Source organism: Tamandua tetradactyla, chromosome 18 (genome assembly GCF_023851605.1).
Source record: "Tamandua tetradactyla isolate mTamTet1 chromosome 18, mTamTet1.pri, whole genome shotgun sequence".
NCBI lineage: Eukaryota > Metazoa > Chordata > Mammalia > Pilosa > Myrmecophagidae > Tamandua > Tamandua tetradactyla.
Genome location: NC_135344.1, coordinates 2311158 through 2338545, shown reverse-complemented (window position 1 = coordinate 2338545; position 27388 = coordinate 2311158). Strand labels below are relative to the sequence as shown.

The 27388-nt window shown below is 41.8% G+C and overlaps 1 protein-coding gene across 1 annotated transcript; it reads left to right on the top strand.

The window, feature by feature from the left end:
• The first annotated feature begins 56 nt into the window (after positions 1-56).
• RBFA (ribosome binding factor A) lies at positions 57-24802 on the top strand. Its single transcript, XM_077135163.1, has 7 exons — positions 57-222; positions 2275-2317; positions 4071-4247; positions 4939-5051; positions 7736-7820; positions 22336-22409; positions 24340-24802. The coding sequence occupies exons 1-7, from the start codon at positions 74-76 to the stop codon at positions 24626-24628; spliced, it is 930 nt and encodes a 309-aa protein (XP_076991278.1). The 5' UTR covers positions 57-73; the 3' UTR covers positions 24629-24802.
• Positions 24803-27388: the final 2586 nt, after the last annotated feature.

Here is a 27388-nt window from a genome sequence, read left to right as displayed (position 1 = left end):
CCCCGCGCATGCGCACGTCGCCCGCCCCGCCGCGCGCCCTCGCCCGGCGCGTCCTTCCGGCGCCGGCAGCGGCATGTGGGCGCTCCGCCCGCGTCTCGGGGCGCTGCTGGGCGGCTGCGATGCGCGGCGCGGCCTCCTTCCGGGCGGCGCCTGGAGCCTCCACTGCTCCGCCGTGTCCTACGGCAACAAGAACCTGCTCAAGAAGTTCGCCTCGAAAACCCGGTACTGCGCCGGCGGGGCCCGGGGGGCGGGGCGGGGCCGGGGCGGGGCCAGGGTGAGGGCCGAGGGGCGGGGCCGGGGCGGGGTGGGGGCGGGGAGGGGCGGGGCCGGGGCGGCGCCCACGCGGCCTGTGGTCCCGAGGCGGGGGCCGGGCGGGGGCCGGGCGGGGGCCGGGCGGGGGCCGGGCGGGGGCCCCTGGCTTCTGACCGATGTTTCTGCGGTGGCCGCGGGAGGCGGCGGCCGTTTAAGTCCGAAGAGAGCAGGTGGCGTCGCGGCCCGCGCCGAGGAGCGGGGGCGGTGCAGGCGCCTTTGCTTTTCTTCTTGTCGCCCTGGGCGCCGCTCGGGAAAGCGCTGTCCTCAAGAGGAGGGACAAATCCAGTTTTCTGTACCTTTAATGCCGACTTTCTGTGTGGCCCTAATTTGAGGACTAAAGCTTGATAGAATAATTAACTTAAAAAAACAGATAAGTACAAATAAATATATTGCTTGCCACAGTTTTATTCTACTAAGGTAAGTGTGTATTTTTCGTTTTGTTTTTAATCAACTTTGTATTTTTTTTTAGAAGTTTTATAATTATAGACGAATGGCAGAGGTCCAGTTCCCGTAACCCAGTGTCGGGTTTCCTGTTCTAACACCTCGGTTTAGTACTTTACAACAGTTTGTGAATCATTGTTGATTCTTCATTGTTAGCTGGGGCCCACAATTTATTCAGATTTCCCTGATTGTCTCCAATGTCCTTTTCTGACCAAGGGTCCCATCCAGAGCCCACCTGACCTTTCGTCCTGGGTCTGTTTAGCCGCCGCTGGGACAGGCTCTCACACCTTCCTTGTTTTTAATGACCTGGACAGGTGGAGGAGGGCTGGCCCAGGGCCCCTGGTTCCCACCGCCCCTGGGGTCTGTCTGGTGCTTTTCTGGTGAGTGGAAGGGGTGCAGAGCTTCTGGAGGAAGGCGCAGAAGTGATCGCATGGCCACGTGACTTCCACCTTTGGGGTGCCCGATCCCTCTGCCTGAGACATGCACTGGAAGTCCCTGTGCAGCCCACACCCGAGGGGACTCCTGCCCCACCTGCTCGAGGGCACAGCATCTACATGAATCATTTGTTATTCTTCTGGGAGGGAGCAGAGTCTCCTCCCCATTTATTAAATTATTCAATCATTTATTTGTGACTGTAGATTCAGGGTTATAATCCAGTATTACTCTATTTTCTTGATTAAAATGTTCAGCTTTGGACATTGTGAGCTCTCCCATGTGGCTCCTGCCTCTCTTTACCATGCCCTCGTGAATGTGTCTTTTAGTTTTTGAGCACTCCTTACTTTCTGGCCCAACAAAATGCTCCAGGCTCATTTTATATATTACTTCCCCTGTTCCTAGAATCTGCCCTTTCTCCGAGGGGACCTGGTTTCTTTTATGGGAGAATAAAGGTTCCCAGACCCAGTACTAGGTGTGCTCATAGATACTGAGGTGTCTTTCTTTTAGGCCCTCTTAGCTGTCAGAGTATGGAAATGTGTATGTTCATGCTGACCTGCATGTACACACTTACCAGCAAATGCGTGTGAATGTAGCCGTCTGCGTCTCTGTGAAGCTAAACTCAAGTTCATACTCCCGTCTCCCACTCATCCAGAGCCATGTAGCTCTTTCTTGCCTCCGCCTGTGGGTGGTCTGTGACCTCCCTCCTGCTCCGGTCCGCTTGCCTGATTGTTCCGTTTCTGTGAACATGTGGCAGCAGCAGAGCTGTTAGCTCACCCTGCTGAGGGAGGCAGCTTTGCCAACTAGCATGTCATGTGCAGTTTAGTAGGTGAATTTTTAAGATCCTCTTTTTCTGCCTTTGGGCCTAGAAATAGACTTTAAATAAAAATTGGGAGGTTGAATTAAAGTAGTTTTCTGCCACTCCCCACGTAGCATTGTCAAAGAAATACCTAAACTTTTTAGATAACCATTTAGATAATTTTTCTGTCCAAGCTTAGCTCCTTAGAAATACAGTTTTGGTATTAAATTAGCATATGTAAAAAATAATTGCTACCAGTACTCAACGAAATTTTTATTTTTTCCCCATAGAAAAAAGTTTTGGTATGAAGGTCCTTCCTTGAGCTCTCACTTTGTAAGTATAGAGTAGCAGTGATTATCTGCTTTGTATTGTTGATTGAAACCAAGTTTTGAAAGTGGCAAAGCTCTTGCTTTGCAGCCTCTCTGTTTTCTGTATTTAGAGGTGGGAAATCTGTGTGGATGGACTAGTTGCCATTGATAACATAAAATTTTGATTATTTTCTAAAAATTGATGCTCAAGTTTTACAGAATGTCATATCTGGTATCAAACTCTCATGTGGTGATGAACATTCAGTTTTTAGTTGAGCTATAACTACTGTAAAAGTTTATGCAATTTAAAGGTCTTGTTAGAATTTTTGCAGTTATCAGTGTTAATGTTTATACTGAAAACCACTGAATTGCACATCTTCAAAGGTTGCTTTGTGTGTGTGTGTGTGTGTGTGTGTGTGTGTAAAAGAATCTTTGAAAAATACATTGTGGCCCTTTTTTTCTTTTTGCGTGGGCAGGCCCCGGGAATCGAACCTAGGTCTCCAGCGTGGCAGGCGAGAACTCTGCCACTGAGCCACTGTGGCCCACCCCCTACTTTTTTTTAATTGTACAATGTAACATATATAAGAAAAAAAGAATAAAGCACTAGTTTTCAAAGCACTCTTTAAGTAGTTACAAGACAGATCCCAGAGTTTGTCATGGGCTACCAAACCATCATCTCAGATTTTTCCTTCTAGCTGTTCCAGAACATAGGAGGCTAGAAGGATTATATATATTTTTATCATCACGATCAACTTTTTTTTTCTTTTTTGTGAAAAATAACATGTATACAAAAAAGCAATAAATTTCAAAGCACAGTGTAGCAATTAGTTGTAGAACAGATTTCAGTTTGGTTTGGGTTACAATGCCACAATTTTAGGTTTTTACTTCTAGCTGCTCTAAGATACTAGAGACTAAAAGAAATATCAATATAATGATTCAGCAATCTTATTCATTTGTTAAACCTTACCTTTTCTGTATAATTCCACATCGCCTTTGATCTTTCTATCCCACTCTTTAGGGGTATCTGGGCTATGGCCATTCTGACTTTTTCATGTTGGAAGGGGCTGTTGATAATATGAGATAGGGGGATGGAACTAGCTGATGTTCTGGAAAGACTGGCCCCTCTAGGTTTCAAGACTTATCTGGTCCAGGGACCCATCTGAAGGTTGTAGGTTTCTGAAAAGTTACCCTAGGGTATGGAACCTTTGCAGAATCTTATATATTGCCCCAGATGTTCTTTGGGTTTGACTGGAATGGTTTTGGTTGGGGACTGGCAAGTTATGATAGGTAGCAACGTCTAACTAAAGCTTGTGTAAGAGTGACCTCCTGAGTAGCCTCTCGACTCTATTTGAACTATCCCAGCCACTGATAACCTTATTTGCTACACATTTTTTCCCCCTTTTAGTCAGAATGGCATGGTGGATCCCATGGTGCCAGGGCCAGGCTCATCCTTGGGAGGCATCTCCCACTGCACCAGGGAGACTTTCACCCCCAGATGTCATGTCCCACATAGGGGGGGAGGGCAATGATTTTGCTTGCAGAGTTGGGCTTAGAGAGAGTGAGGTGTGGCCCTACTTTTGATATTAGAGGGATGCTCGGTAAAATCTAGAAGGATCCAGGTCTGTAGAATAGACTTTACCTTCATGAAAACTGAGATGTCTGAGAGTAATATTTATCTTTCCAGTTGTCCATGTCCTTTCCCAGTCTCTTATTTTGTAAATTCATAGTTTAAGGTACAGTTGTAGTGTTACCTTTGTGTGTGTCTTTTCTTAATGAAGACTTACAAACCATCCAAGATGGAGTTCCTGATGAAGAGTACCCCACAGAAAACCAGGAAGGAAGACCACATGCGTCTCAGGACCCTGAATGGGCTTCTCCATAAAGCCCTCAACGACTTGCTGTGCACAGGGCAAGTGAGCCAGGAGCTCTGCAGCCTGCACGTGGAGCTGTCCAAGGTAGCAGGTGCTGAAATGACCGGAACCCATACTGGTGGCACCAGTCTAGCATTTACTTCACATGGCACAGCCTTGCCAAACGGTTAAAAATAACAAAGCACCCTGTCATCCCTTGGTGTCTAGTGTTGGGTTGTGGAAGTGATGTGAGTCTGGTGACTGAAGGGTTAAAGGCAGACGTAGGGTGCACACGTTTTCATGCAAACACGGGTGATTTCACGGCACACATGTGGGGAGCTTTCGGCCAACAGCATTGGCAGTGTGATGAAAGGAAACGTTAGCAGATGATCTAAGGACAGGAAACAAAGTGGGTACTTCTGCCTTTATCTAAAATTCAAGAGAAAGTAGGTGATCTCCTACTGTCTCTTCAGGGTGAATTTAGCCAAAGGAAATAAGAAGTCAGGTAAGCAGCAGTCCGAGGCATTTTTTGATGAGCCCCTCAGGTGAATCGGTGCTATGGGAGGGCATTGGGTGTCACCAGCATTTCTGGGGTCCTGCTTTGTCTGGTGTGAACTGGGCTGCAGAGAAGAGGTGGTCCCTGGCTATGCCATGCTGGAAGGCTCGTGTGGGGTGATCGGGTGTGTGAGGCTGAGGAACTGCTGAGGGGGTGATTTTTATCTTCTGCAAGTTGTTTGTCTATAGAAAACCTGTGTCAGCTAAAGAATAATTTGAGGCTGGGGTGGGTGGGCCTCAGGTTTCTCTGACTACAGACTTCTCTGCCTGCCGTGTGTACTGGAAGACAACTCTGTCTGCTGAGCAGAACAAGCGCACAGAAGCTGTTCTGCAGAGAAGTGCCGCCTGCATGAGGTGAGAACAGGCTGCTTTCCAAATGTAGTTGCTTCTTATTTGCACCTTGAATTTCCAGGTGTTTTAGTTGTAAGTGGACTTGATTCCTCATTAAGTATTTTTGCTTTTAAGGAAAATTTTGGAAGCTTTTTCTGGAATTGCAGAGTATAATTTGTATTTTGATGTAAGCTATAATCTTGGTGGGTGGTTCTCAAAGCATGGTCTTAAACCACTTGGTGTCCTGAGCTCCTTTCAGGGGGTTTGTGAGGTTGAGACTGTTTTCATGATGCTAGGGTGCCACCTACCCTTCCACGATGTCGCATTTGCGTGACGGCATGGAAGCTGTGGCAGGTGATGCTGCGGCGCCTTCTTGCAGTCAGTGCAGGGGGGTCTGAGTGGTAAAAGAATAGCCAGGGCACAGCAGTGAGAACTAGTGATTTTATTAAATCTTGACCCTTGAATACATGCCTTTTTTAATTTTCCATGTAACCAGAAGCCTACATAAAAAGTGTCTGCTGTGCCCTGAGGTCTGGAGACTGTCTGCAGAACCTTGGTTGTGAGCTGAACTAGATACTTTTTTTCATTTGTTCTTCTAAGTGAACAACTTATTATTCTGATTTGGGTGGTTGGCAGACATTTCCTTAAAAATGAACAAAGTAAACCTGTTACTTTAAGGAAAACTGACCATATTTGTTGCCAGTGATTCAAACTTTCATATGAAAATTAGAATTTTAGAAAACTTATAATTGCCATTCTGAGCTTGTCAGCTTCCCAGTACTTAAATATTTTTCGAATGCCCTCGTGATGCTATCACTGAGTACAGTGTTGTGTAAAGGAAGGTCGGCGTTTGGGAAATCTGCATTACTTTGTAAACCAGTATCTTCCGGAGACTGCTGTATGATGGTTCAAGACCGTGCATGGGGAAAAGACCATTTCAAAGCGCAGGATAGTCCAGTGGATTTTAACATATCAGAGTACGACATGTTCATTGATATGGTTTCAGATTCCACATTGCAACTAATCTCTAATAAATACCATTCATTGAGTTTTATGTACTATCAAAGAAGAGCCACAGTTTTCTGAAAGGGTTTGTTTTAGTTTCCTGCTTAAAGCAGATACCGTGAAATGAGTTGGCTTTGACAGTGGAAATTGCTTAGGCTATAGTATGGTGCCATGACAGTGTCTAAATCAAGGCATCTTCAAAGTGATGCTTTCTTCTCTTCCCGAAGACCAACTGCCAGCGACCCTGGGCTCCTCTCCATATGGCAGGGTACATGGTGGCATTTGCTGCTCTCTCCCTTCTCTTTTGCGTTTCCTTGCTCTCAGCTTACTTCTGTGACTCTCTCTCTTCGTCCCATTTAAAAAGGACTCAAGTAAGAAGATTAAGACCTATTCTGACTGAGGTAGGATGTACCTTACCTGAAGTAGCCTCATCAAAAGGTCCTACCTACAGTGGCTTCACAGCCAGCAGAACGGAGTACAAACCAGCATGGGGCTATTGAAGTACCCTTCCCTTTTCCAGTTCGTGTCTGTGTGAGGTGGGGTTTTCTTTGACTTTCAACCAAAAGAAGATCACATAGAGTGAATATAGAAGCAGATGCTAGGCAGTAAAGAAATTTGCAGTATGTAAAGCACGGCCACCCTTCTCATTTTTTTTTTTTAATGTAGTGAAATATCTATGTGAATACTTAATGGGTTTATTATTTTAAATGAATAAATATCTTTAAAATTTCTCAGTTTTAATTTCTAGTAAATGTGGATAGCTATCACCTACAGAAGCAAAAGTTCTTTGGGGTCCTTAGATACTTAAGAGTTTTAAAGAGGTTCTGAGACCAAACTGCTACGCTGGGCAATGGTTTTCTGTTTTCTCTTCTCAGTCTTTAAAAATGCAGGAAAATGCAGGGAACTACACCTCACAATCAGGGAGCCCCAAGTTAAACTATGGGCTTTAATTAATAGTGCAATTATAAAAATGTGCTGTCATCAGTTGTAACAAATGTTCTACACCAATGCAAGGTGTCAGTGGTGGGGTGGTATCTGGGAATCTTGTATTTTGTACATGATGGTTCTGGAAACCCACAACTTTTCTAATAATGGAAAAAAAAAAACTAACTTAAAAAAAAATGCTGAAACCAGCTCCCTTACACAGCACTCAGAGAGTGCATTTCCTCCTTCAGCTGTCCCTCTCTGCTCTCTGCCTTTCACCTCCTTCCCTTTTATGTCACACTCCATTTTTAGGAGAATGAAATAGATGTGGAGAAGAGAGTCATGCGTGGAACTTAGTCCAACAAAACGCCTGATACTCCGTACACACCTACTTCACCTCTGCAGTATGACACCCATTACGATAACCCCTAAGAATCTCTAGAATCATGTCCTAAAGAATGGGCAATTAAATTCAGTCTTCACTAACAAAAACGAAAAGCGTTGAAATAACAGTATTGTTTTTTTAATTAATTTTATGTACTCACAGAATGCGGTTATCAGAATGTCCTTTCCCAACCATTCTGGTCACCTGGGTTCTGTTCCCATGACGTAGTCCCCACCCGGACATGGTCTCCCCTCCCTGACATGGACTCCCCCCCCCCCCCACTTGGTCCCCCCTCCCTGACATTGGCTCCCCCCTCGATGTAGTCCCCTTCCCCACGACGTGGCCCCCCTGCCTCCATCCCCTCCACCTGCACCCTGGGCCTTGCTCTTTTCAGGTATCTCCTGATGGCCCAGCAGACCTTGAGGAGCGTGCCGCCTCTCGTGTTCGTTCAAGACAAAGAAAATGCAGCTTTAGCTGAGGTAAGGCTGTTAAGTAGCTTCTTGGTTTAAATTTGTATAGGAGTGACATTTTAAATTTAAGTTGATTTTAAATATTAGAAAAACTGTATCTGACAGGGCACCAACATGAAGAAATACTCTTGTGTGCCCCAGACCCCTGTTTCCAGCCCTATTCCCCTGTAACCACTTTTTCTGGACTTGATTTTTTTGTTCCTCAGCCCACTGAGGAAGCCTCATTTTACAATGCCAGGGTTTATGAGTAATTAAGTTAGTTTTATAATTATTTTCCTGGCCTTAGGTATAGGCTAATTATAAAATTTAAAACCTGTAAGTAACTATATTTTTTATCAGAGTGATTATCTTATGGTTTTTATATGTTTTAACTTAAAATGTCATGACAGTAAGTAGAATTTTTGTAATACAATTAGGTAACTATTAATCACTCTCTGACTAGGGGTATTTGAATCCACAGAGGAGAAAAAAACCTAACTTGACATTTTTTTCTTTTGTTATTCATAGTACAAGTAACACTGAGAACATTATACCAGTAACTTTGACAGATATGTCATTTTCTTAACTAGGAAAAGAAACAAAAAAGTGAATTTCAGCCCCTGCTTTAAACACTCAAGTAGAACTTAAGTTATGGAGTGTATTGTGAGGACGCCATGAGGAGCTCCGCTGGGAACAAAATCCCTAGCTTGTCTTAGAAGAGACTTGCACTGGGAATTCCTTGCAGCCCTCTTGACCTATCCACATCCTGACTTTTCCCTTTCTCCTGGAGAGCAGGGCTGCATAATAATAAATGGCAGGGTTCCTGCCCAGAAATTCAGTGGGCAATGAAGAAGACCCATCAGTGCTTGAGGAGTTTCTGTGGGACATCCACTGTCCAGAGCTTGTGCTGCTCCCAAGTGACTTTCCCCACCCTAGGCCAGATTGCAGCCTGCTCTGAGCTGTTCTGTCCTAGTTGAGTGGATTTGGCAGCTTGTCAGAAATCAGGTAGCATAGATCTGAGGGTCTATTTCTGAACTCTCAGATTCTGTTGATGATTATGTCTGTCCTTATGCCAGTACCGTGTTGTTTTGCCCACTGTGACATTGTAATATGCTTTAAAGTCAGGAAGTGTGAGTCCCCCTGCTTCATTCTTTTTCGAGATGTTTTTGGCTATTCAAGTCCCCTTATCCTTCCAAATAAATTTGATAATTAACTTTTACGTTTATGCAAAATAGGCTGTTGGAATTTTAATTGGAATTGCTTTGAATCTCTAAGTCAATTTGGATAGAATTGATGTCTTAACAGCATTAGCCTTCCAACTGATGAACATGGAATGTTCTTCCATTTATTTAGGTCTTCTTTGATTTCTTTTAGCAGTGTTTTGTAGTTTTCTGTGTATAGGTCTTTTATAATCTTGCTTAAGTTTATCATTTATATTTGATTTTTTTAGTTGCTGTTTTAAGTGGAATTTTTTTCTTGATTACCTCCTTGAAAAGCTCATTACTAGTATATAGAAACACTACTGATTTTTGCATGTTTATCTTGTATCTTGCCACTTTGCTGAACTCGTTTATTAGTTCTGGTAGTATTGTCATGGATTTTTGGGGACTTGCTAAAAACAAGATCAGATTGTCTGCAAATAGTGAAAATTTTCCTTCTTCCTTTCCAGTTTGGATGGCTTTTATTTCTTGTTCTTGCCTAATTGATCTCACTCGATCTTCTAGCACAGTGTTGAGTAAGGTGGTAACTGGGCACCCTTGTCTTGGACCTGATCTTAGAGGGAAACTTTCAGTCTCATCACTGAGTATGATGCTAGCTGCATCATGTTGAGGAAGTTTCCTTCTATTCCTGCCTTTCAAAGTGTTTTATCAAGAAAGGATGCTGGATTTTGTCAAATGTCCTTTCTGCATCAATTGAGATGATCGTGTTTTTCCCTTTGAATTTGTTAATGTGGTGTAGTACATTAATTGATTTTCTTGTGTTGAACTACCTTGAATAACCTGGAATAAAACCCACTTGATTCATGGTGTATAATTATTCTAATGTATTTTGGATTTGATTGGCAAGTTTTGTTTTTTTTTTTAAATGGGAAAGTATTAACATCTTATTTTATTATCAATGTATACATTTGATGTCAAAGAAATTAAGTTAATTTTCCAAATTCAAAAGTTTTGCAGCTACATGAAATTTCCATTTTACTACAAGATTTATATAATACTAGTTCAAACGCATTTCTCTGAAACTACCCCTGCACCTTTTGAATTATTTTAGTCATCTGTAACTTCACCAAAGAGCTTGAATTTAAACAAACAAAATTTCAAATGACTAACCTTTCAATAAGTGAGACAAAAAATAGTCATCAATTGATTGGGGCTGTTAATCCTCAACAAGATACTCTGTTGAAATGTGTCTTCTGAGACAGCAGTTGTAATAAGTTAGAACCTTCAAAAAACAAGGCAGAACAAGAGTTCAATAATAGAAGCTTTTGCAGCTTAAGCATTCCATAGGTCTAAGGCCAACAGATGCAAGGCAAAGCATTTTCCTGCCAACTGAATGGCCTCCAGGGTTTCCATCTAGTTGAGTGTTCAGATAGAGGCCCAGATACATTGTTTTACGTATCCACCGTCTTTGTTCTGGTTGCATTAGTTATGTCTGAAGAGTGTGATACCCATCCAAGTCCAGAGGTGGAAGAACACGTAAACTGGAATGGTATTTGGCGAGAGCAGACTGAAAGCACAGGCTGGATGTGCTAGTGCAGCCCTGTGGGGAAGTTTTCTTCAACAGAAGCTGAATAGAACATCCTACTAAAGAGACCAGTGGAATAAGGACAGTCAGTAGGAAGAGACAGAAACCTTCTTCTTCCCCACTCATTACCCACTGCTCTGACTGTTTAAAAGGTATATAGCATTAACAGAATTTAATTGTTATGTGTTTTCTTTAAATTATGATTCAGTGCTGTTGTATTACTTCTTGCTTATTTTTTATGTGTCTTCCTCGCTGCCTTTGGTCGTATTAGGAATGCCATCAGTGATTGGGTGTGCTATTCTCGGCCCTTCATTAATCAGTTCATGTGTTGATGCTTCATACCTGAGCACCTTCTTGGCGGGGGGCACACCAAGAACTCCAGCAGTGCCGGGTGCAAAGCGTGGGGCGGCTTCTCTGCCCTCCTCCTGTTCTGATCCGCTGACTACCACAGTCCAGACGCATGCAGCCACCTGCAGGATACCACAGAGGGGGCGTGAGTGTGCCCACAGCACAGAGACCAGCATGCCGCGCTCTCAGCACAGGATGGTCCGGCAGCCACAGACCGCGCCCCGCCACGCTCCTTGTATTTTGTTGATAATTTTTGCATTTACTTTCATTAGAGAGATTGGTCTGTAGTTTTCTTGTATCTTTATCAGGCTCTGGTATTAAAGGTGATCTTGGCTTCACAGAATGAGTTAGGTAGTGTTCAATTTTTTGGAAGAGTTTGAGCAGTATTGTTATTAATTCTTGTTGATATGATTGGTAAAATTCACCTGGGAAGTCATCTGGTCTTGGATTTTTCTTTGTTGGGTGGTTTTAGATGACTAATTCAATCTCTTTACTTGTGATTGGTTTGTTGAGGTCTTTTATTTTTTCTCGAGTCAGTGGAGGTTATATGTGTGTTTCTAGGAAATTGTCCATTTCATCTGAGTTGTCTAGTTTGTGGTGTACAGTTGTTCCTAGTATTCTCCTATTTTTGGGGGGGTCTGTGGTAATGACCCCCTCTCATTTCTGATTTTATTTATTTGCATCTGTCTCTTTTTGTATTTGTCAGCCTAGCTAAGGGGTGTCAATTTTATTGATCTTCTCGAAGAACCAACTTTTGATTTTAGTCTCTGTTATTTTGTTTTCAATTTTATTTATTTCCACTATAATTTTTATTTCCTTCCTTCTGCTTGCTTTGGGATTAATTTGCTATTCTTTCTCTAGTTTCTCCAGGTGTTCAGTTGTCTTTGATTTTACCTTGAGATAGTTACTGATTTCTCTCGTAATTTCCTCTTTGACCCCCTGATGTTTAAGAAAGTGTTAACTTCCATTTATTTGTGAATTTTCCAGTTATCTGGCTATTATTGATTTCTAGATTCATTACATTATGATCAGTGAAAGTGTTTTGTTTGATTTCAGTCTTTGTAAATTTATTAATACCTGTTTTGTGCCCCAGCATATGATCTATCTTGAAGAATGTTCCATGAGTGCTTGAGAAGAATGTATATCTTGCTATTTTGGAGTGCAGTGATCCGTATATGTCTGTTAGGTCTAGTTCATCCTGTTATTTAAGTTTTCCATTTCCTTATTGATCCTGTCTCTGCATATTCCATCCATTGAAGAGAGTGGTATGTTGAAGTCTCCCCCTATTATTGTAGAGATGTTTATTACTCCCTGCAGTTTTGCCAGTGTTTGCCTCATCTATTTTGGGTCACCTTGATTAGGTGTATAGATAGATATGATTATTAGTTATTCTTGGTGAATTGCCCATTTTATTAATATATAGTGTCCTTCTTTGTCTTTTATAACGTTGCATTTAATGTGTATTTTTTTGGTATTAGCATGTTTACCCCAGCTTTTTTTTTTTTGTGGTTGCTGCTTACGTGGAATATCTTTTTCCATCCTTTCACACGTTCAACCTATTTGTATCTTTGGGTCTAAAATGAGTCTCTTGTAAACAGAATATAGATAGATCATTTTTTTTTAATCCATTCTGCCAATCTTTGTCTATTGACTGAGGTGTTTAATCCATTAATATTCAGTGTTATTACTATAAAAACAGTACTTCAGTCATTTTATCTTTGACTTTTATTTGTCAGATCTATTTTTTCTCTTTTTTTATTCTTTTAGTTAACATTAATGATAATCATCATTTCTGTACTCCCTTCCAAGCCTCTCCTTTTCTTTTCAGCTGGCAGAATTCCCTTTAGAAGAAATTCTGGTAGGGCAGGTATCTTGCTAGCAAACTCTCACAACTTTTGTTTATCTGAATATTTTAGACGCTCCCTCTTTTTTGAAGGGTAGCTCTGCTGGATAAATAATCCTTGGCTGTCAATTTTTCTCTTTCAGTATCTTAAGTATATTGTATACTGTCTTCTAACCTCTATGGTTTCTGGTGAGAAATCAGCATTTAGTCTTATTTGGCTTCCCATGTATTTGGTGAATCGCTTTTTTCTTGCTGCTTTCAAAATTCTCTCCTCTTTGGCATTTGGCAGTCTGATTAGCATGTCTTGGAGTGCATGTGCGTCTATTTGAATTTATTCTATCTGGAGTACATTGGGCTTCGTAGGTTTTCATATTTATGTCTTTCATAAGGGTTGGGAAATTTTCAGCTATTATCTCCTCAAATATTCCCTCTTATTCTTCTTCTGGGACCCCGTGATGAGTATGTTTGTGTGGTCACTCGTTTCCCTGAGATACTGCTCAGATTTTTCCATTTTTTCTCCATTTTTCTTGTCTCTTCAAATTCAGTTGCTCTGTCTGCTAGCGTACCAATCCTTTCTTCCGTCTCTTCAAATCTGTTGTTGCTTGTCACTAGTATATTTTAAATTTCATCTATGCTGTCTTTCATTTCTGTAGATGTTTTCTGTGTATTCTTTCAAATTCTTCTATATGCTCACCCAGTATCTTCATAATATTCTTTGTATCTTTAGCCATGTCATTAAATTTGAACATCTTTGATTAGTTGTTGCAAAGTTTGTGTCTCCTCTGACTTATTTTTTTCCTTTAACTGTACCATATCTTCCTGCATTTTAGTATGCTTCTTTAATTTTTTGCTATCTGGTTTTCTGATTATCTTGATGGATTTATTCTAAAGGTCAGTTTCTTTCTCTTCCCTAGGATTTTGTTGTTACTTGGGTTTGTATGAAGGCTTCTTTGACAGTTGGATTGTCAGTATTTCTCAGCCAAAACGGGGCCAGGTACCTATGCAGGGGTGTGGACCAGCCGTGATGGGCGGGGGCTGGGGTCTGAGAAGGCTCTGAAAGGGCCTGCAGTTCCCTGCGCTTCCCCGCCTGCCCAGCAGATGGCGCCGCTTGGTGACGTAATCGTTTTCAGCAGCTGTTAGCCTCCCGGAGCCCGGGCTGTGTCTGCCCAGGTGGGGCTGAACCACCTCCCCGAGCCCAGGCTGAGCCTGCCCAGGTGGGGCTGAGCCTGCCCAGGAGGGGCTGAACCACCTCCCCGAGCCCAGGCAGCCTCTGCCCAGGCGGGGCTGAAACTGCAGATTCCTGTGCCCTCACTTCACCCAGTGTGGGACTGGGCCCCCAACTTTACTTGGGGTGGAGGACTGCCCCAGCTCTCCAGTCTGCAGCCGTGCCCCAGGCAAGGATTGGGCCTCCTTCTCCCGTTTCCCTTGAGGTGGAGGGCAGACAGGAAAACCCAGGGCTGGAAACGGTCTCCGATTGCATTTCCTCAGACTTCCTCCCGTACCCATCTGGGAGCTGTTATACAATATATAACATTATAATATCCCCTGTCCACACAAACAGTTCATTTGGGCAATTTCTGCCTAACTGGAAATTGCCCAAATGAAGATTAGAGAAGATTCTGCGATAGCAAAACCCTCCATTTGGGAAATTCCTCTGTGCTCTGCCCTTTTGTATTCCGCCCTCCCCCACAGCTTAAATCCAGCAGTGGGGCCTGTGGGCCTGGGTCTCTGTCTGGGTAGGGGGTGTCTGTCCCACTGCTGTGAGGATTTTATACTGTGTGTCCCTGGTGGGAGGTGGGAACAGGGTCCCAGCTGCTGCCCCAGGGCACTTCCCGAGCTGCACGGGACTAATGAGGGTTTGGAGAGAGAACTGGCTGGACTAGGATGGAGGTTTCCTGTCTGATGTTTCTCTTTCTCTCTTTCATTTTTCACTTGTGATCCTTCTCTAGTCTTTACCTTCCTCCAGAGTTCTGAACAAGTGACAATTGCCCCTATTTTCACTGAATCTCTGGGGAGGTTTTTTCACGGGATGTCTTAATGTCACCATGTTGATGATGTCACTTCCTCCCACATTTGATTTTTAATTACAGTTTTTTACATTTTGTAAAATTTAAAAAACAAATTTGATTCAAAGATTTGGTGACTTTCATTATGTGGCAGTTTGGAGATCATTGCCACAGCACATAGTAATTTTGTTTAATGTGTCTGAAGTCCATCATAATAATTCATGCATGCGTATGTATGTTTTAAAGTGTAGTCTGAATTCATTTGAATTCCTGAAATCACAATTAGCCCTTTAATAACCCTGATTTTGGTGGAACAAATATTATTGCAGTGTAAGTTAATATTATAGGGTAGAGGGAAATACTAGTGGTCAGTGAGAGGGAGGGGTAAGGGGTATTGTAGGTATGAGTTTTTTCTTCTTTTTATTTCTTTTTCTGGAGTGATGTAAATGCTCTGAGAAATGATCATAGTGATGAATATACAACTATGTGATGATATTGTGAGCCATTGATTGCATACCAGGTATAGAATGTTCAAATGTTAATAATGTTCGTGTTGTATGTTGATTGGTTTTATTAATAAAAATTAAAAAAAAACACTGACCAGCAAAAGACTGACAAATGAACACGTATTTATGTTTTAAGCTAAAAATAAAATGATATAACGTATTAATTCTTTTTAATCGCTCACTTCAGTTGGCTTTCTCCATTAATCTACCAGCCTTCTGGTTTTCCTTCCAACATGTATAATGTGCACTGTAAAAGATAAAATGTGAGGATATGGTCTATTTACAGCAATTCTCAGTCATCTCCAGTAAGAAGACACCTTTGAATATTTAAAAAAAATAAAGTATCTAGTAATAGGAAATATGTGACTGAAAGCCACTATGAATTCGGTATAGTATTAATCAAAAGAACATTTACATACATTTGAAAACAGAATTACACATGCATCATATAGTTATTTATTCACCTTACAGATTGCACTCAATAATTTTGTGGATTCAAAGGCCATATATATAACTCTATTCCTGCTCAGGGTTACAAAGCCCTTAGGCCAGGACATAGACAAAATTACAGGAACTATACATAGAAAATTATAGGAATCATAAAATACATGTAAAATTGTCAGAAACTTGCAACCTCCAGATGGTTCTTAGGCCAGATAAATCCTGAAATCCAGTGGGGCCAGCCTCTTCAGAACATCAGCTAGTTCCGTCCCCCATCCCGTATTATCAATAGCCCTTTCCAACAAGAAAAAGTTAGAATGGGCATAGCCCAAATACTCCTACTAAAGATTGAGAAAAAGATCAAAGGAGAATGTGGAGTTATAACAGAGGAGATAGGATTTAACAAATGACTATGACTGCTGAACTATGATATTGATATTTGTTCTGGTCTCCAGTGTCTTGGAGCAGCTAGAGGAAAAACCTAAAATTGTGTAACTGTAACCCACACCAAACTCTGAAATCTGTTCTACAATTAATTATGTGCTTTGAGATGTATTGCTTTTTTGTATATATGTTATTTTTCACAGTAAAAAATGCACTGCAGAAAATAATGAAGTGATACTATAGATCACTGTTCAGACTATTACTGCATATAAGTAAACCACAGAAAATTTTTTTTAAAAGTTTATATTGTAAGTCCTATTTGTTAATACAAGTTATAAGTATTTAACATTGTTAGGTTGAATTTTTTTTTAATTTATTTATTAATAAAAAAATAAGAAAAAATAAAACAACATACATAATCAGTAATGCACAATATCATCACCTAGTTGCATATTCATCATTTCTTAGAACAATTGCATTAATTCAGAAAAAGAAACAAAAAGACAATAGAAAAAGAAATAAAACAAACACAGGAAAGAAAAAAAAAAGATTATACCTATCATACCCCTTACCCCTTGCTTTCATTGATCACTAGCATTTCAAACTAAATTTATTTTAACATTTGTTCCCCCTATTATTTATTTTTATTCCATATGTTCTACTTGTCTGTTGACAAGGTAGATAAAAGGAGCATCAGACACAAGGTTTTCACAATCACACACATTGTTACAGCTGTATCATTATTCAATCATCCTCAAGAAACATGGCTACTGGAACACAGCTCTACATTTTCAGGCAATTCCCTCCAGCCTCTCTATTACATCTTGAATGTAATAGAGATGATATACTTGATGCATAAGAATAACCTCGAGCATAACCTCTCGACTCTGTTTGGAATCTCTCAGCCATTGCCACTTTGTCTCATTTCACTCTTCCCCCTTTTGGTCAAGAAGGTTTTCTCAATCCCTTGATGCTAAGTCTCAGCTCATTCTAAGGTTTTTCTCAGTCCCTTGATGCTGAGTCTCCGCTCATTCCAAGATCTCTGTCCCACATTGCCAGGAAGGTCCACACCCCTGGGAGTCATGTCCCACGTAGAGAGGGGTAAGGTGGTGAGACTGCTCGTTGTGTTGGCTGGAGAGAGGGGCCACATCTGAGCAACAAAAGAGGCTCTCTTGGGGGTGACTCTTAGGCCTAAATTTTAAGTAGACTTGACCTATCCTTTGTGGGGTTAAGTTTCATATGAACAAACCCCAAGACTGGGGACTCTGCCTATAGCTTTGGTTGTCCACACTGCTTGTGAGAATATCAAGAATTCAACTTGGGGAAGTTGAATTTCTCCTCGTTCTCACCACTCCCCGAAGGGGGCTTTGCAGATACTTTTCCACCCACTGATCGAATCACTCTGGGATTCATGGGGGCATCACTCTGGACAAACCAACAAAATCTCATGTCCTACCTGAGATTCCAAGTACTTATGGCGTTCAATCAAACTATCTACATAAGTTATATTAGGAAATGCACTAGTCAAAATATAAATTTTGTAACAAACATTTTTTGCTTTAGCCTCACACAGAAGGTGACATTTTAAAGTATTAATTACCATCTATTTTCAGTACCCTGCAATAATGACATTCCTTTGTTCTTCCTCATGGAAAAACATTTTTAAAATTGTACCTTGTACATTTCACTATTATTATACACTCTAGGCATTCCTAGATTATACCATCTCAATCTTTAACATCTATCTTTCTTTCTGATTTCAATATGTCCCCAGCCCTCCTCCCTCTATCATTCTCACATGCAACTTCATTCAGTGTTTTAACATAATTATATTACAGTTAGGTAGTACTGTGCTGTCCATTTCTGAGTTTTTGTATCCAGTCCTGTTGCACAGTCTGTATCCCTTCAGCTCCAATTACCTGATATCTTACCCTATTTCTGTCTCCTGATGGTCTCTGTTACCAACAAAATATTCCAAGTTTATTCACTAATGTCAGTTCATATCAATGAGACCATACAGTATTCTTTAGTTTTTGGCTAGTCTCACTCAGCATAATGTTTTCAAGGTCCATCCATGTTTTTACATACTTCATAAGTTTATTCTGTCTTAAAGCTGCATAATATTCCATCGTATGTATATACCACAGTTTGTTTAGCCACTCGTCTGTTGAGGGACATTTTGGCTGTTTCCATCTCCTTGCAATTGTAAATAATGCTGCTATAAACATTGGTGTGCAAATGTCCGTTTGTGTCTTTGCCCTTATATCCTCTGAGTAGATACCTAGCAATGGTATTGCTGGGTCATATGGCAATTCTATATTCAGCTTTTGAGGAATCGCCAAACTGCCTTCCACAGCGGTTGCACCATTTGACATTCCCACCAACAGTGGATAAGTGTGCCTCTTTCTCCGCATCCTCTCCAGCACTTGTCATTTTCTGTTTTGTTGATAATGGCCATTCTGGTGGGTGTGAGATGATATCTCATTGTGGTTTTGATTTACATTTCTCTAATGGCCAGGGACATTGAGCATCTCTTCATGTGCCTTTTGGCCATTTGTATTTCCTCCTCTGAGAGGTGTCTGATCAAGTCTTTTTCCCATTTTGTAATTGGATTGGCTGTCTTTTTGTTGTTGAGTTGAACAATCTCTTTATAAATTCTGGATACTAGACCTTTATCTGATATGTTATTTCCAAATATTGTCTCCCATTGTGTAGGCTGTCTTTTTTCTTTCTTGATGAAGTTCTTTGATGCACAGAAGTGTTTAATTTTGAGGAGTTCCCATTTATTTCTTTCTTCAGTGCTCTTGCTTTAGGTGTAAGGTCTATAAAACCGCCTCCAATTATAAGATTTATAAGATATTTCCCTACATTTTCCTCTAACTGTTTTATGGTCTTAGACCTGATGTTTAGATCTTTGATCCATTTTGAGTTAACTTTTGTATAGGGTGTGAGATACGGGTCCTCTTTCATTCTTTTGCATATGGATATCCAGTTCTCTAGGCACCATTTATTGAAGAGACTGTTCTGTCCCAGGTGAGTTGGCTTGACTGCCTTATCAAAGATCAAATGTCCATAGATGAGAGGGTCTATATCTGAACACTCTATTTGATTCCATTGGTCAATATATCTTTATGCCAGTACCATCCTGTTTTGACCACTGTGGCTTCATAATATGCCTTAAAGTCAGGCAGCATGAGACCTCCAGCTTCTTTTTTTTCCCCTCAAGATACTTTTAGCAATTCAGGGCACCCTGCCCTTCCAGATGAATTTGCTTATTGGTTTTTCTATTTCTGAAAAGTAAGTTCTTGGAATTTTGATTGGTATTGCATTGAATCTGTGAATCAATTTAGGTAGAATTGACATCCTAACTAGGTTTAGTCTTCCAATCCATGAACATGGTATGCCCCTCCATCTATTTAGGTCTTCTGTGATTTCTTTTAACAATTTCTTGTAGTTTTCTTTGTATGAGTCTTTTTGTCTCTTTACTTAAATTTATTCCTAAATATTTTATTCTTTTGGTTGCAGTTGTAAATGGAATTCATTTCTTGATTTCCCCCTCAGATTGTTCATTACTAGTGTATAGAAACACTACAGATTTTTTAATGTTGATCTTGTAACCTGCCACTTTGCTGTACTCGTTTACTAGCTCTAGTAGTTTTGCTGTGGATTTTTCACAGTTTTCGACATATAGTATCATAACAGCTGCAAACACTGAGAGTTTTACTTCTTCCTTTCCAATTTTGATGCCTTGTATTTCTTTTTCTTGTCTAATTGCTCTGCCTAGAACTTCCAACACACTGTTGAATAGCAGTGGTGATAGTGGACATCCTTGTCTTGTTCCTGATCTTAGGGGGAAAGTTTTCAGTTTTTCCCCATTGAGGACAATATTAGATGTGGGTTTTTCATATATTCCCTTTATCATTTTAAGGAAGTTCCCTTGTATTCCTATCCTTTGAAGTGTTTTCAACAGGAAAGGATGTTGAATTTTGTCAGATGCCTTCTCTGCATTAATTGAGATGATCATGTGATTTTTCTGCTTTGATTTGTTGATATGGTGTATTATATTAATTGATTTTCTTATGTTGAACCATCCTTGCATACCTGGGATGAATCCTACTTGGTCATGATGTATAATTCTTTTAATGTGTTGCTGGATTCGATTTGCTAGAATTTTGTTGAGGATTTTTGCATCTGTATTCATTAGAGAGATTGGTCTGTAGTTTTCTTTTTTTGTAATATCTTTGCCTGGTTTTGGTATGAGGGCGATGTTGGCTTCATAGAATGAATTAGGTAGCTTTCCCTCCACTTCATCTTTTTTGAAGAGTTTGAGCAAGATTGGTACTAATTCTTTCTTGAATGTTTGGTAGAATTCACATGTGAAGCCGTCTGGTCCTGGACTTTTCTTTTTGGGAAGCTTTTTAATGACTGATTCAGTTTCTTTACTTGTGATTGGTTTGTTGAGGTCATCTATTTCTTCTTGAGTCAAAGTTGCTTGTTTGTGCCATTCTAGGGAGTTGTCCATTTCATCTACATTGTTGTATTTATTGGCATAAAGTTGTTCATGGTATCCTGTTACTACCTCCTTTATTTCTGTGAGGTCAGTGGTTATGTCTCCTCTTCCATTTCTAATCTTATTTATTTGCATCCTCTCTCTTCTTCTTTTTGTCAGTCTTGCTAGGGGCCCATCAATCTTGTTGATTTTCCCATAGAACCAACTTCTGGTTTTATTGATTTTCTGAATTGTTTTCATGTTCTCAATTTCATTTATTTCTGCTCTAATCTTTGTTATTTCTTTCCTTTTGCTTGCTTTGGGGTTAGTTTGCTGTTCTTTCTCCAGTTCTTCCAAGTGGACAGTTAATTCCTGTGTTTTTGCCCTTTCTTCTTTTTTAATATAGGCATTTAGGGCAATAAATTTCCCTCTTAGCACTGCCTTTGCTGCATCCCATAAGTTTTGATATATTGTGTTTTCATTTTCATTTGCCTCGAGATATTTACTGATTTCTCTTGTAATTTCTTCCTTGACCCACTAGTTGTTTAAGAGTGTGTTGTTGAGCCGCCACATATTTTTGAATTTTCTGGTGCTTTGCCTATTATTGATTTCCAACTTCATTCCCTTATGATCTGAGAAAGTGTTTTGTATGATTTCAGTCTTTTTAAATTTGTTGAGACTTGCTTTGTGACCCAGCGTATGGTCTATTTTTGAGAATGATCCATGAGCACTTGAGAAAAATGTTTATCCTGCTGTTGTGGGGTGTAATGTCCTATAAATGTCTGTTAAGTCTAGCTCATTTATTGTAATATTCAAATTCTCTGTTTCTTTATTGATCCTCTGTCTAGATGTTCTGTCCATTGATGAGAGTGGGGAATTGAAGTCTCCAACTATTATGGTAGATGTGTCTATTTCCCTTTTCAGTGTTTACAGTGTTTGCCTCATGTATTTTGGGGCATTCTGGTTCGGTACGTTGAATATTAAAACCATAACAAATAAAGACAAGTTGTATATACAATTGTTTATCCAGTATAAATGATAAATTAATCAGACATGTCAGAACACTTCTGGGAGAGATGGTGTTTTATGCCAGACTTTTTCCTGAGCGTAAGTCTAGCGTGTGAAGCTGATATGGCCATGATGCCTTACGTTGCCCTGGGAATGGCAGGCCCAAGTTGGGGGTCAATGCTCTGAAGCTGCTGGGGAGGGTCTGGGGGACACAGCCTGGTCAGGGCAGCACAGGCGCAGGCATGGCGCGGCGTGCACAAACAGCCCTGCACCACCTTCTCCGAGTCCCAGAGACTGCATGGCCAGCAATTTCCATTTTTAGTTTCAGGCCCTTAGCCACTTGCAGCTCTGACCAGAATGCCAGGCTTCCCGGCTTCTGTGTCAGTAACTTGACGCTTCCTTGCTGGGTAGTGAAACGCAGGGGCAAAATGTAAGCAGTTAGCAAAGCTGCTTTTAAAACCAGTAAACATTGGCTGTTTAATTTGACTAACATTTAACTGGTTTCTTCATAAATTTGATGAACAAAATTAAGTTTTTACAAAGCTTTAGTGTATCATCAGAGAACACGTGAAATGTTAGAGTAATCATAAGGTGTTTGAAAGCATGGGCTAGTTGGACTGGCCCCATTGGAAAGGGTTCATGGAGGGGGTCTGTAAAGTAGGAGAGCTACAGCCAGAAAAGGAGACTGTGTGCCAGCGCTGAGCTTGAGCTTGGCTTGAAATGAGGATGGCAGAAAAGTAGGGCTCTCACCATTTTACCTGTTACTCCTTTTCAGATTGATCGGTTACTGGCAATTGCTGATTTTGGACCCCCCAATGAAAAAGGAGACTTCATACAAAATGACTTCAGGTAATATTCCTTGTACTTTGCTCATCTTTTCAAAATATATTTTTAGTGTGTTTATTGGTTTTGTTAATATATTTAAAGATATAACCCCAAAAGGACCATATCAGAGAGGAGAAGATAGAATATGTATTATTATAGTCTACTGTGCACATTATATATTTTTCTTTTGTTTTTTAAGTTATAATAAAATTATGCATGCATACTGAAGAATTATGAAATGTAAAAGGGAAAAGATGCAATCCTGTCTCTGAATATGGCCATTTTTGCATTTTAGTGCATTTTCTTCCATCTTTATTTTCTTTATAAAGAGTTTGGTTGGGTTTTTATTTAAACTCAAAGTAATAATGCTGATAGGTAATGATTTTGTATTCTGCTTTTTTGTATTATAAATATGTTTCCTTAGTCTTAATATTATTTTAATAGTTTAATATTAAACTGTGGTGTAGTTCTACCATAGTATTCAACTGTTCCTCTACAGTTTGATGCTTGAGTTATGTCAGGGTTCTTGAAATTATACCAGCCCTTTGTTAAACAAAAACCCTAGTGGGAGCTCCAGGAAGCAGCCGCAAGGGCAGGAGCTCGACAGGGGCTGGGTGCTCGCCCCGTGACCGGCTCTGTGTCTGTCCGGTGGGTGGGGGCTGGGGAATGCGCCCTGATGAGCTGCTTCGGGCCTCTGGCACACAGACCTTAGCTGGGGTTGCATACACACCAAACACGTGCTCGGGAGGGTCTCCAGAAGTGTAATTATTGTGTCAGAAACTTGGGCTTTTTATTTTTGAGTAGTTTTATTGAAAATAACCACACACATACTTGGGCTTTTTTTTAGTAGATCAGTTGGGGGTTTACAGGACAAAATCACACATAAAGTCCATGGTTTGACTTAGGGTTCACTGTTTATATAGTGTAAAAAGCACAGACTTTTAAAATTAGGCTTTTGGTGCCAAATTGCTTTCCAAAGAGTTTTATTTAGTAACATTTAAAAAGTCAGTGTTGGATGTGATATAATTTTATAGGTAAAAGCACTATCTATGATTTTAATTTATATTTCCTTGAGACACATAGTCTTATTTTGAGGTCATAGTTTTAAAGAATGAGTCTTTTGCATATCTCTATCCCTGAACATTGACCCCTTTGCGGGCTTTTCTCAGTAATGCAGACGTTAGCCTTGGGCTTTTACAGCTCTGCAGAGATAGTCTCCTGCTGACCTGTCCAGTTCCAGACAAGCCCATCCCCTCAGAAGGTGTGGGCCCTGCTCTCGCACCTCTGCCCTCCTCTTGAATCACGTGGTGCCCGTTATTAGCTGCTTCCTGTGTGCCAACGCTGTTTTAGGCACTCAGGGTACACCAGCATCAGAGCCAACGGGTGCCGCCTTTTTTGTGGGTGGGGTCAGACAGTAAGCAGGAACCAAGTGGATGAGTAAATCCTGTGTCAGGAGGCGAAGGGGTGCCGGCCGTGGTGGGGCGCGTAGCGTTGCAGTTTAAATCCTGTGGTGTGGTGGGTCTGTGAGAATGCAGCCTCCGGGCAAAGACTTGGCTGAGGGGAGTGAGCTTTGAGGGCCCCTGAGGACACCTGGGCCACTCGAGGCCAGGGGAGTGCCCACCTCATGGGTATTGGCGGTGTGCCTGGAATGTTCCAGATCAGCAGGAGGCCTGCGAGGCTGGACCCTGGTGGGAGCAAGGATGGAGGTCGTGGGGCGGCACACCTTGGGGGAAAGAAAAGTCAGTCATCATCCCCTATAACCCGAGTGACAGGTCTCTCCCCTCTCCCTCCCCCCTGCCTCCCCCCACTACACCTCCCCCACCTCCCCCAGCCTCCCTAAAGTGGTTCTGGGAAACGGGACTCATGAGTGTGCAGGTGTGATGCGGGTGGGTTGTGGGCAGCGCTGCTTGCTTGCCCAGGGCTATGGGCACTACCTCCACTTCCCTCTTCGCAGGAATGCCAGGGAACCTGCCGAGCCCTGGAATCTGAGTGGAATCGACCATGAGGCACTCAACAAGCAAATCATGGAATACAAAAGGAAGAAGGAAAAGGGGCCCAGGGGTGTGAGCCCTGCAGGGCCGAGGCTGGAGCTGCTGGCTGGGCAGACAAAGAAGGTGAAAAAGAAGAGTTGGAAAGCCAGGCCCGCGGTGGGGGATGACCTCTCCCCCAGGGACTACCTGCTGGGGGCCGCGAGTGATGAGGACCTGCAGGACCCGGACGAGGACAGTACCTTACCCGAGTGAGCACCAAGCTGCAGGTCAGGGCCTGGCTCTGCACTGTCCCTGTGTGTCCAGCAGCGGACCCTGCTTGGAAAACAAAGTCAGATTTCATGTTTCTGAGAGAAAGCATTTGTAACTTCAGGTCCCTCCAACGTAGAGTGAGACATTTCATAAAATTAAAAGCTTTCCATGTCCTTAGACTTGATTTCCTACCAATGAACAACTTATAAACTTACTGTTGTTAATTCTCCAACACTGTAAGTTTTAAAAAAATAATTTTAGAAATAAGCATCCTTTATTACAAAGATTCTCATAAAAATGAAAACAGCAATGCAGCCTTTCATGCTAACATAGGATGGCAGAAGGTGAGGGTTGGAGAGTGGAGACAGCAGTGCTTGGGGACGCTGGCCAGGGCTGGGGGAGCCCAGGAGAAGGGAGGCCTAGGGAGGGGGGCACGGGGGGGGGGGAGGATGAGGAAACCCAGGGGATGGAAGGCCCGAGTATTTGAAAACTTAATACTTTCATTGCAAAACTGCACAGCTGCTGTGCTTAGAGGCAGGGTCCTGGAGCGGACAGTCCAGCTCCGGCCCGAGTCGCATGTTCTGTGTCTGCCTGGGGGGCCTGCCCCACACCTGGGCGAGGGCTTCTCTAGCGGCTGCTCTGGACAGCAGGTCACGGGCTGTGTGCCTGGCTCACCCTCCACCAGGGTCCCCGACGGAAGGAGGCTGCCCTGGGGTCGCGCGGACCCCACATGCGGTGCCTGGAGATGGAGGCAGCCAGGCCCCGGGCACCTGCCCGCTGTCACCCCACAGAGATGCAGTGGGGCCCCTCGGCTCTGGGCTGCCCGGTGTGGGCGGGGCTGGGGGCGGGGCCTGCTCTGGAGTCTGCCTGCTCACACCCCCCCGCCCCCCCTCCCCCCCCCCCCCCCGGCCATGCCCTGGGCGTTTGTCAGCGTCATGCCAGCTTTAACTGTTTGGACACTTCATCATTTTCTAGGCACTTCCCTCTATAAATATTTAAGTTGTGCTTTTCTTTCCAGAAGCAAAGCGAATCGGGCCCAGGGCTCCCTTGTGGGACGCCCACTGCGCACGCCACCCGGCCCTGCCCTGGGGGCAGCTCTCATGTTCCTGGTCTTGTTCTGCTAATGTCTGGTTTTTGGGCTTTGCTTTTAAATTTCTTTATTGTGGTAAAATATAGATAACATGTAGTTTGCGATTTTAACCATTTTTTACAATTCAGTAATTTTAATTACGTTCACAGTGTTATGTAATTCCCACTACCTGCTTTCAGAACATTTTCATCATCCAAATCAGAAACGCTGCCCTTTAGGCAGTACTCCCCCTCCCCAGTAACCTCGAGTATCCTTTCTGTCTCTATTAACTTGCTCATTCTAGAAAATCCATGTAAGTGGAATCATATAGTATTTTTCCATTTGTGACTGGCTTCTCTCAGCATGTCTTCATTTATCCATGTTCTAGGATGTATCACACATGATTTCTTTTAATGCCTGAATATTATCTGTTATGTGGATAATACTGTATTTAGTTTTTCCTTTCATCTGTCGATGGACTCTTGGGTACTTCCCACTTTTGGCCATTGTGAGTGATGTTTCCGTGAACAGTGGTGTCCTGTATCTGTTTGAATCCTTGCTTTCAGTTCCTTTGGTTTGGTACTGTGCCAATTTGAATCTGTTGTGGATCCCAAAATAGCCATGTTCTTTAATCCTCATTCAATATTGATGGGTGGGAGCTTTTTGATTAAGTTGTTTCCTTGGAGATTGTGGTTGGGACCTGTGGATAGGGTGTTTTCCATGGAGTCATGTCTCCGTCATTCAAGGGCTTGCTTACTGGAGTCCTTTAAGAGGGAACCACTTTGGGAAAAGCTTCAGAGCCAACATAGAGGTCGTGTGGATGTGCAGAAGGGAAACACTTCCAGGAGAGCTGTTTGAAATGAGAGCCAAAGCACCAGCAAATGCCAGCCATGTGCCTTTCCGGCTGACAGAGGTGTTGTGGACCCATCAGCCTTTCTTGAGTCAGGGTTATATTCCTCTGGATGCCTTAGTTTGGACATTTCTATGGCCTTAAAACCATAAACTTTTAATAAATTCCCTTATAAAAGCTGTTCCATTTCTGGTATATTGCATTCCAGCAGCTTTAACAAACTAAAACACATACCTAGATGTAGAATTGCTGAGTCATGGGTAATTCTGTGTTTAACTTTTTGAAGAACTGCCAGACTGTTTTCCCCAGCAACTACACCATTTTGTGTTCCCACAAGCAATGCACAAAGTCCAATTTCTTCACACCATCACCAACACTTGTAATTTTCCATTTTTTAAATAACCATCCTAGTAAGTGTGAAGTGGTTATCTTGTGGTTTTGATTTGCGTTTCCTTTATGGCTAATGATATTGAGCATATTACATGTGCTTTTTGGCCATTTGTATGTCTCCTTTGGAGAAATATCTATTCGAGTCCTTTGCCCATATTTTAATTTGGTTGTCTGTGTTTTTGTTGTTGAGTTATAGGTGGTCTTAATGTATTTTGGATTTTAAATCATGTATAAATTATCTTTCTGCTTTTCTGATAATGTCCTTTGATGCACAAAAGGTTTAAATTTTAATGAAGTCCAGTTTGTCTGTATTTTTCTTTTGTTGTTCGTACTTTGGGTATCATATCTAAGACTCTATCTAAATGTCTTGAAGATTGACCCTTATCTTTTCTTTTAAGGGCTTTATGGTTTTAACTCTTATATTTTGGTTGTTTATCCATTTTGAGTTAATTTT

Bases quoted from the DNA above. Each gene is read 5' to 3' on its own strand.
- RBFA (XM_077135163.1), top strand. From the start codon at position 74: ATGTGGGCGCTCCGCCCGCGTCTCGGGGCGCTGCTGGGCGGCTGCGAT. The intron at 5,052-7,735 runs GTGAGAACAGGC...TGCTCTTTTCAG, and splicing joins AGAAGTGCCGCCTGCATGAG to GTATCTCCTGATGGCCCAGC. The intron at 7,821-22,335 runs GTAAGGCTGTTA...ACTCCTTTTCAG, and splicing joins AAAATGCAGCTTTAGCTGAG to ATTGATCGGTTACTGGCAAT.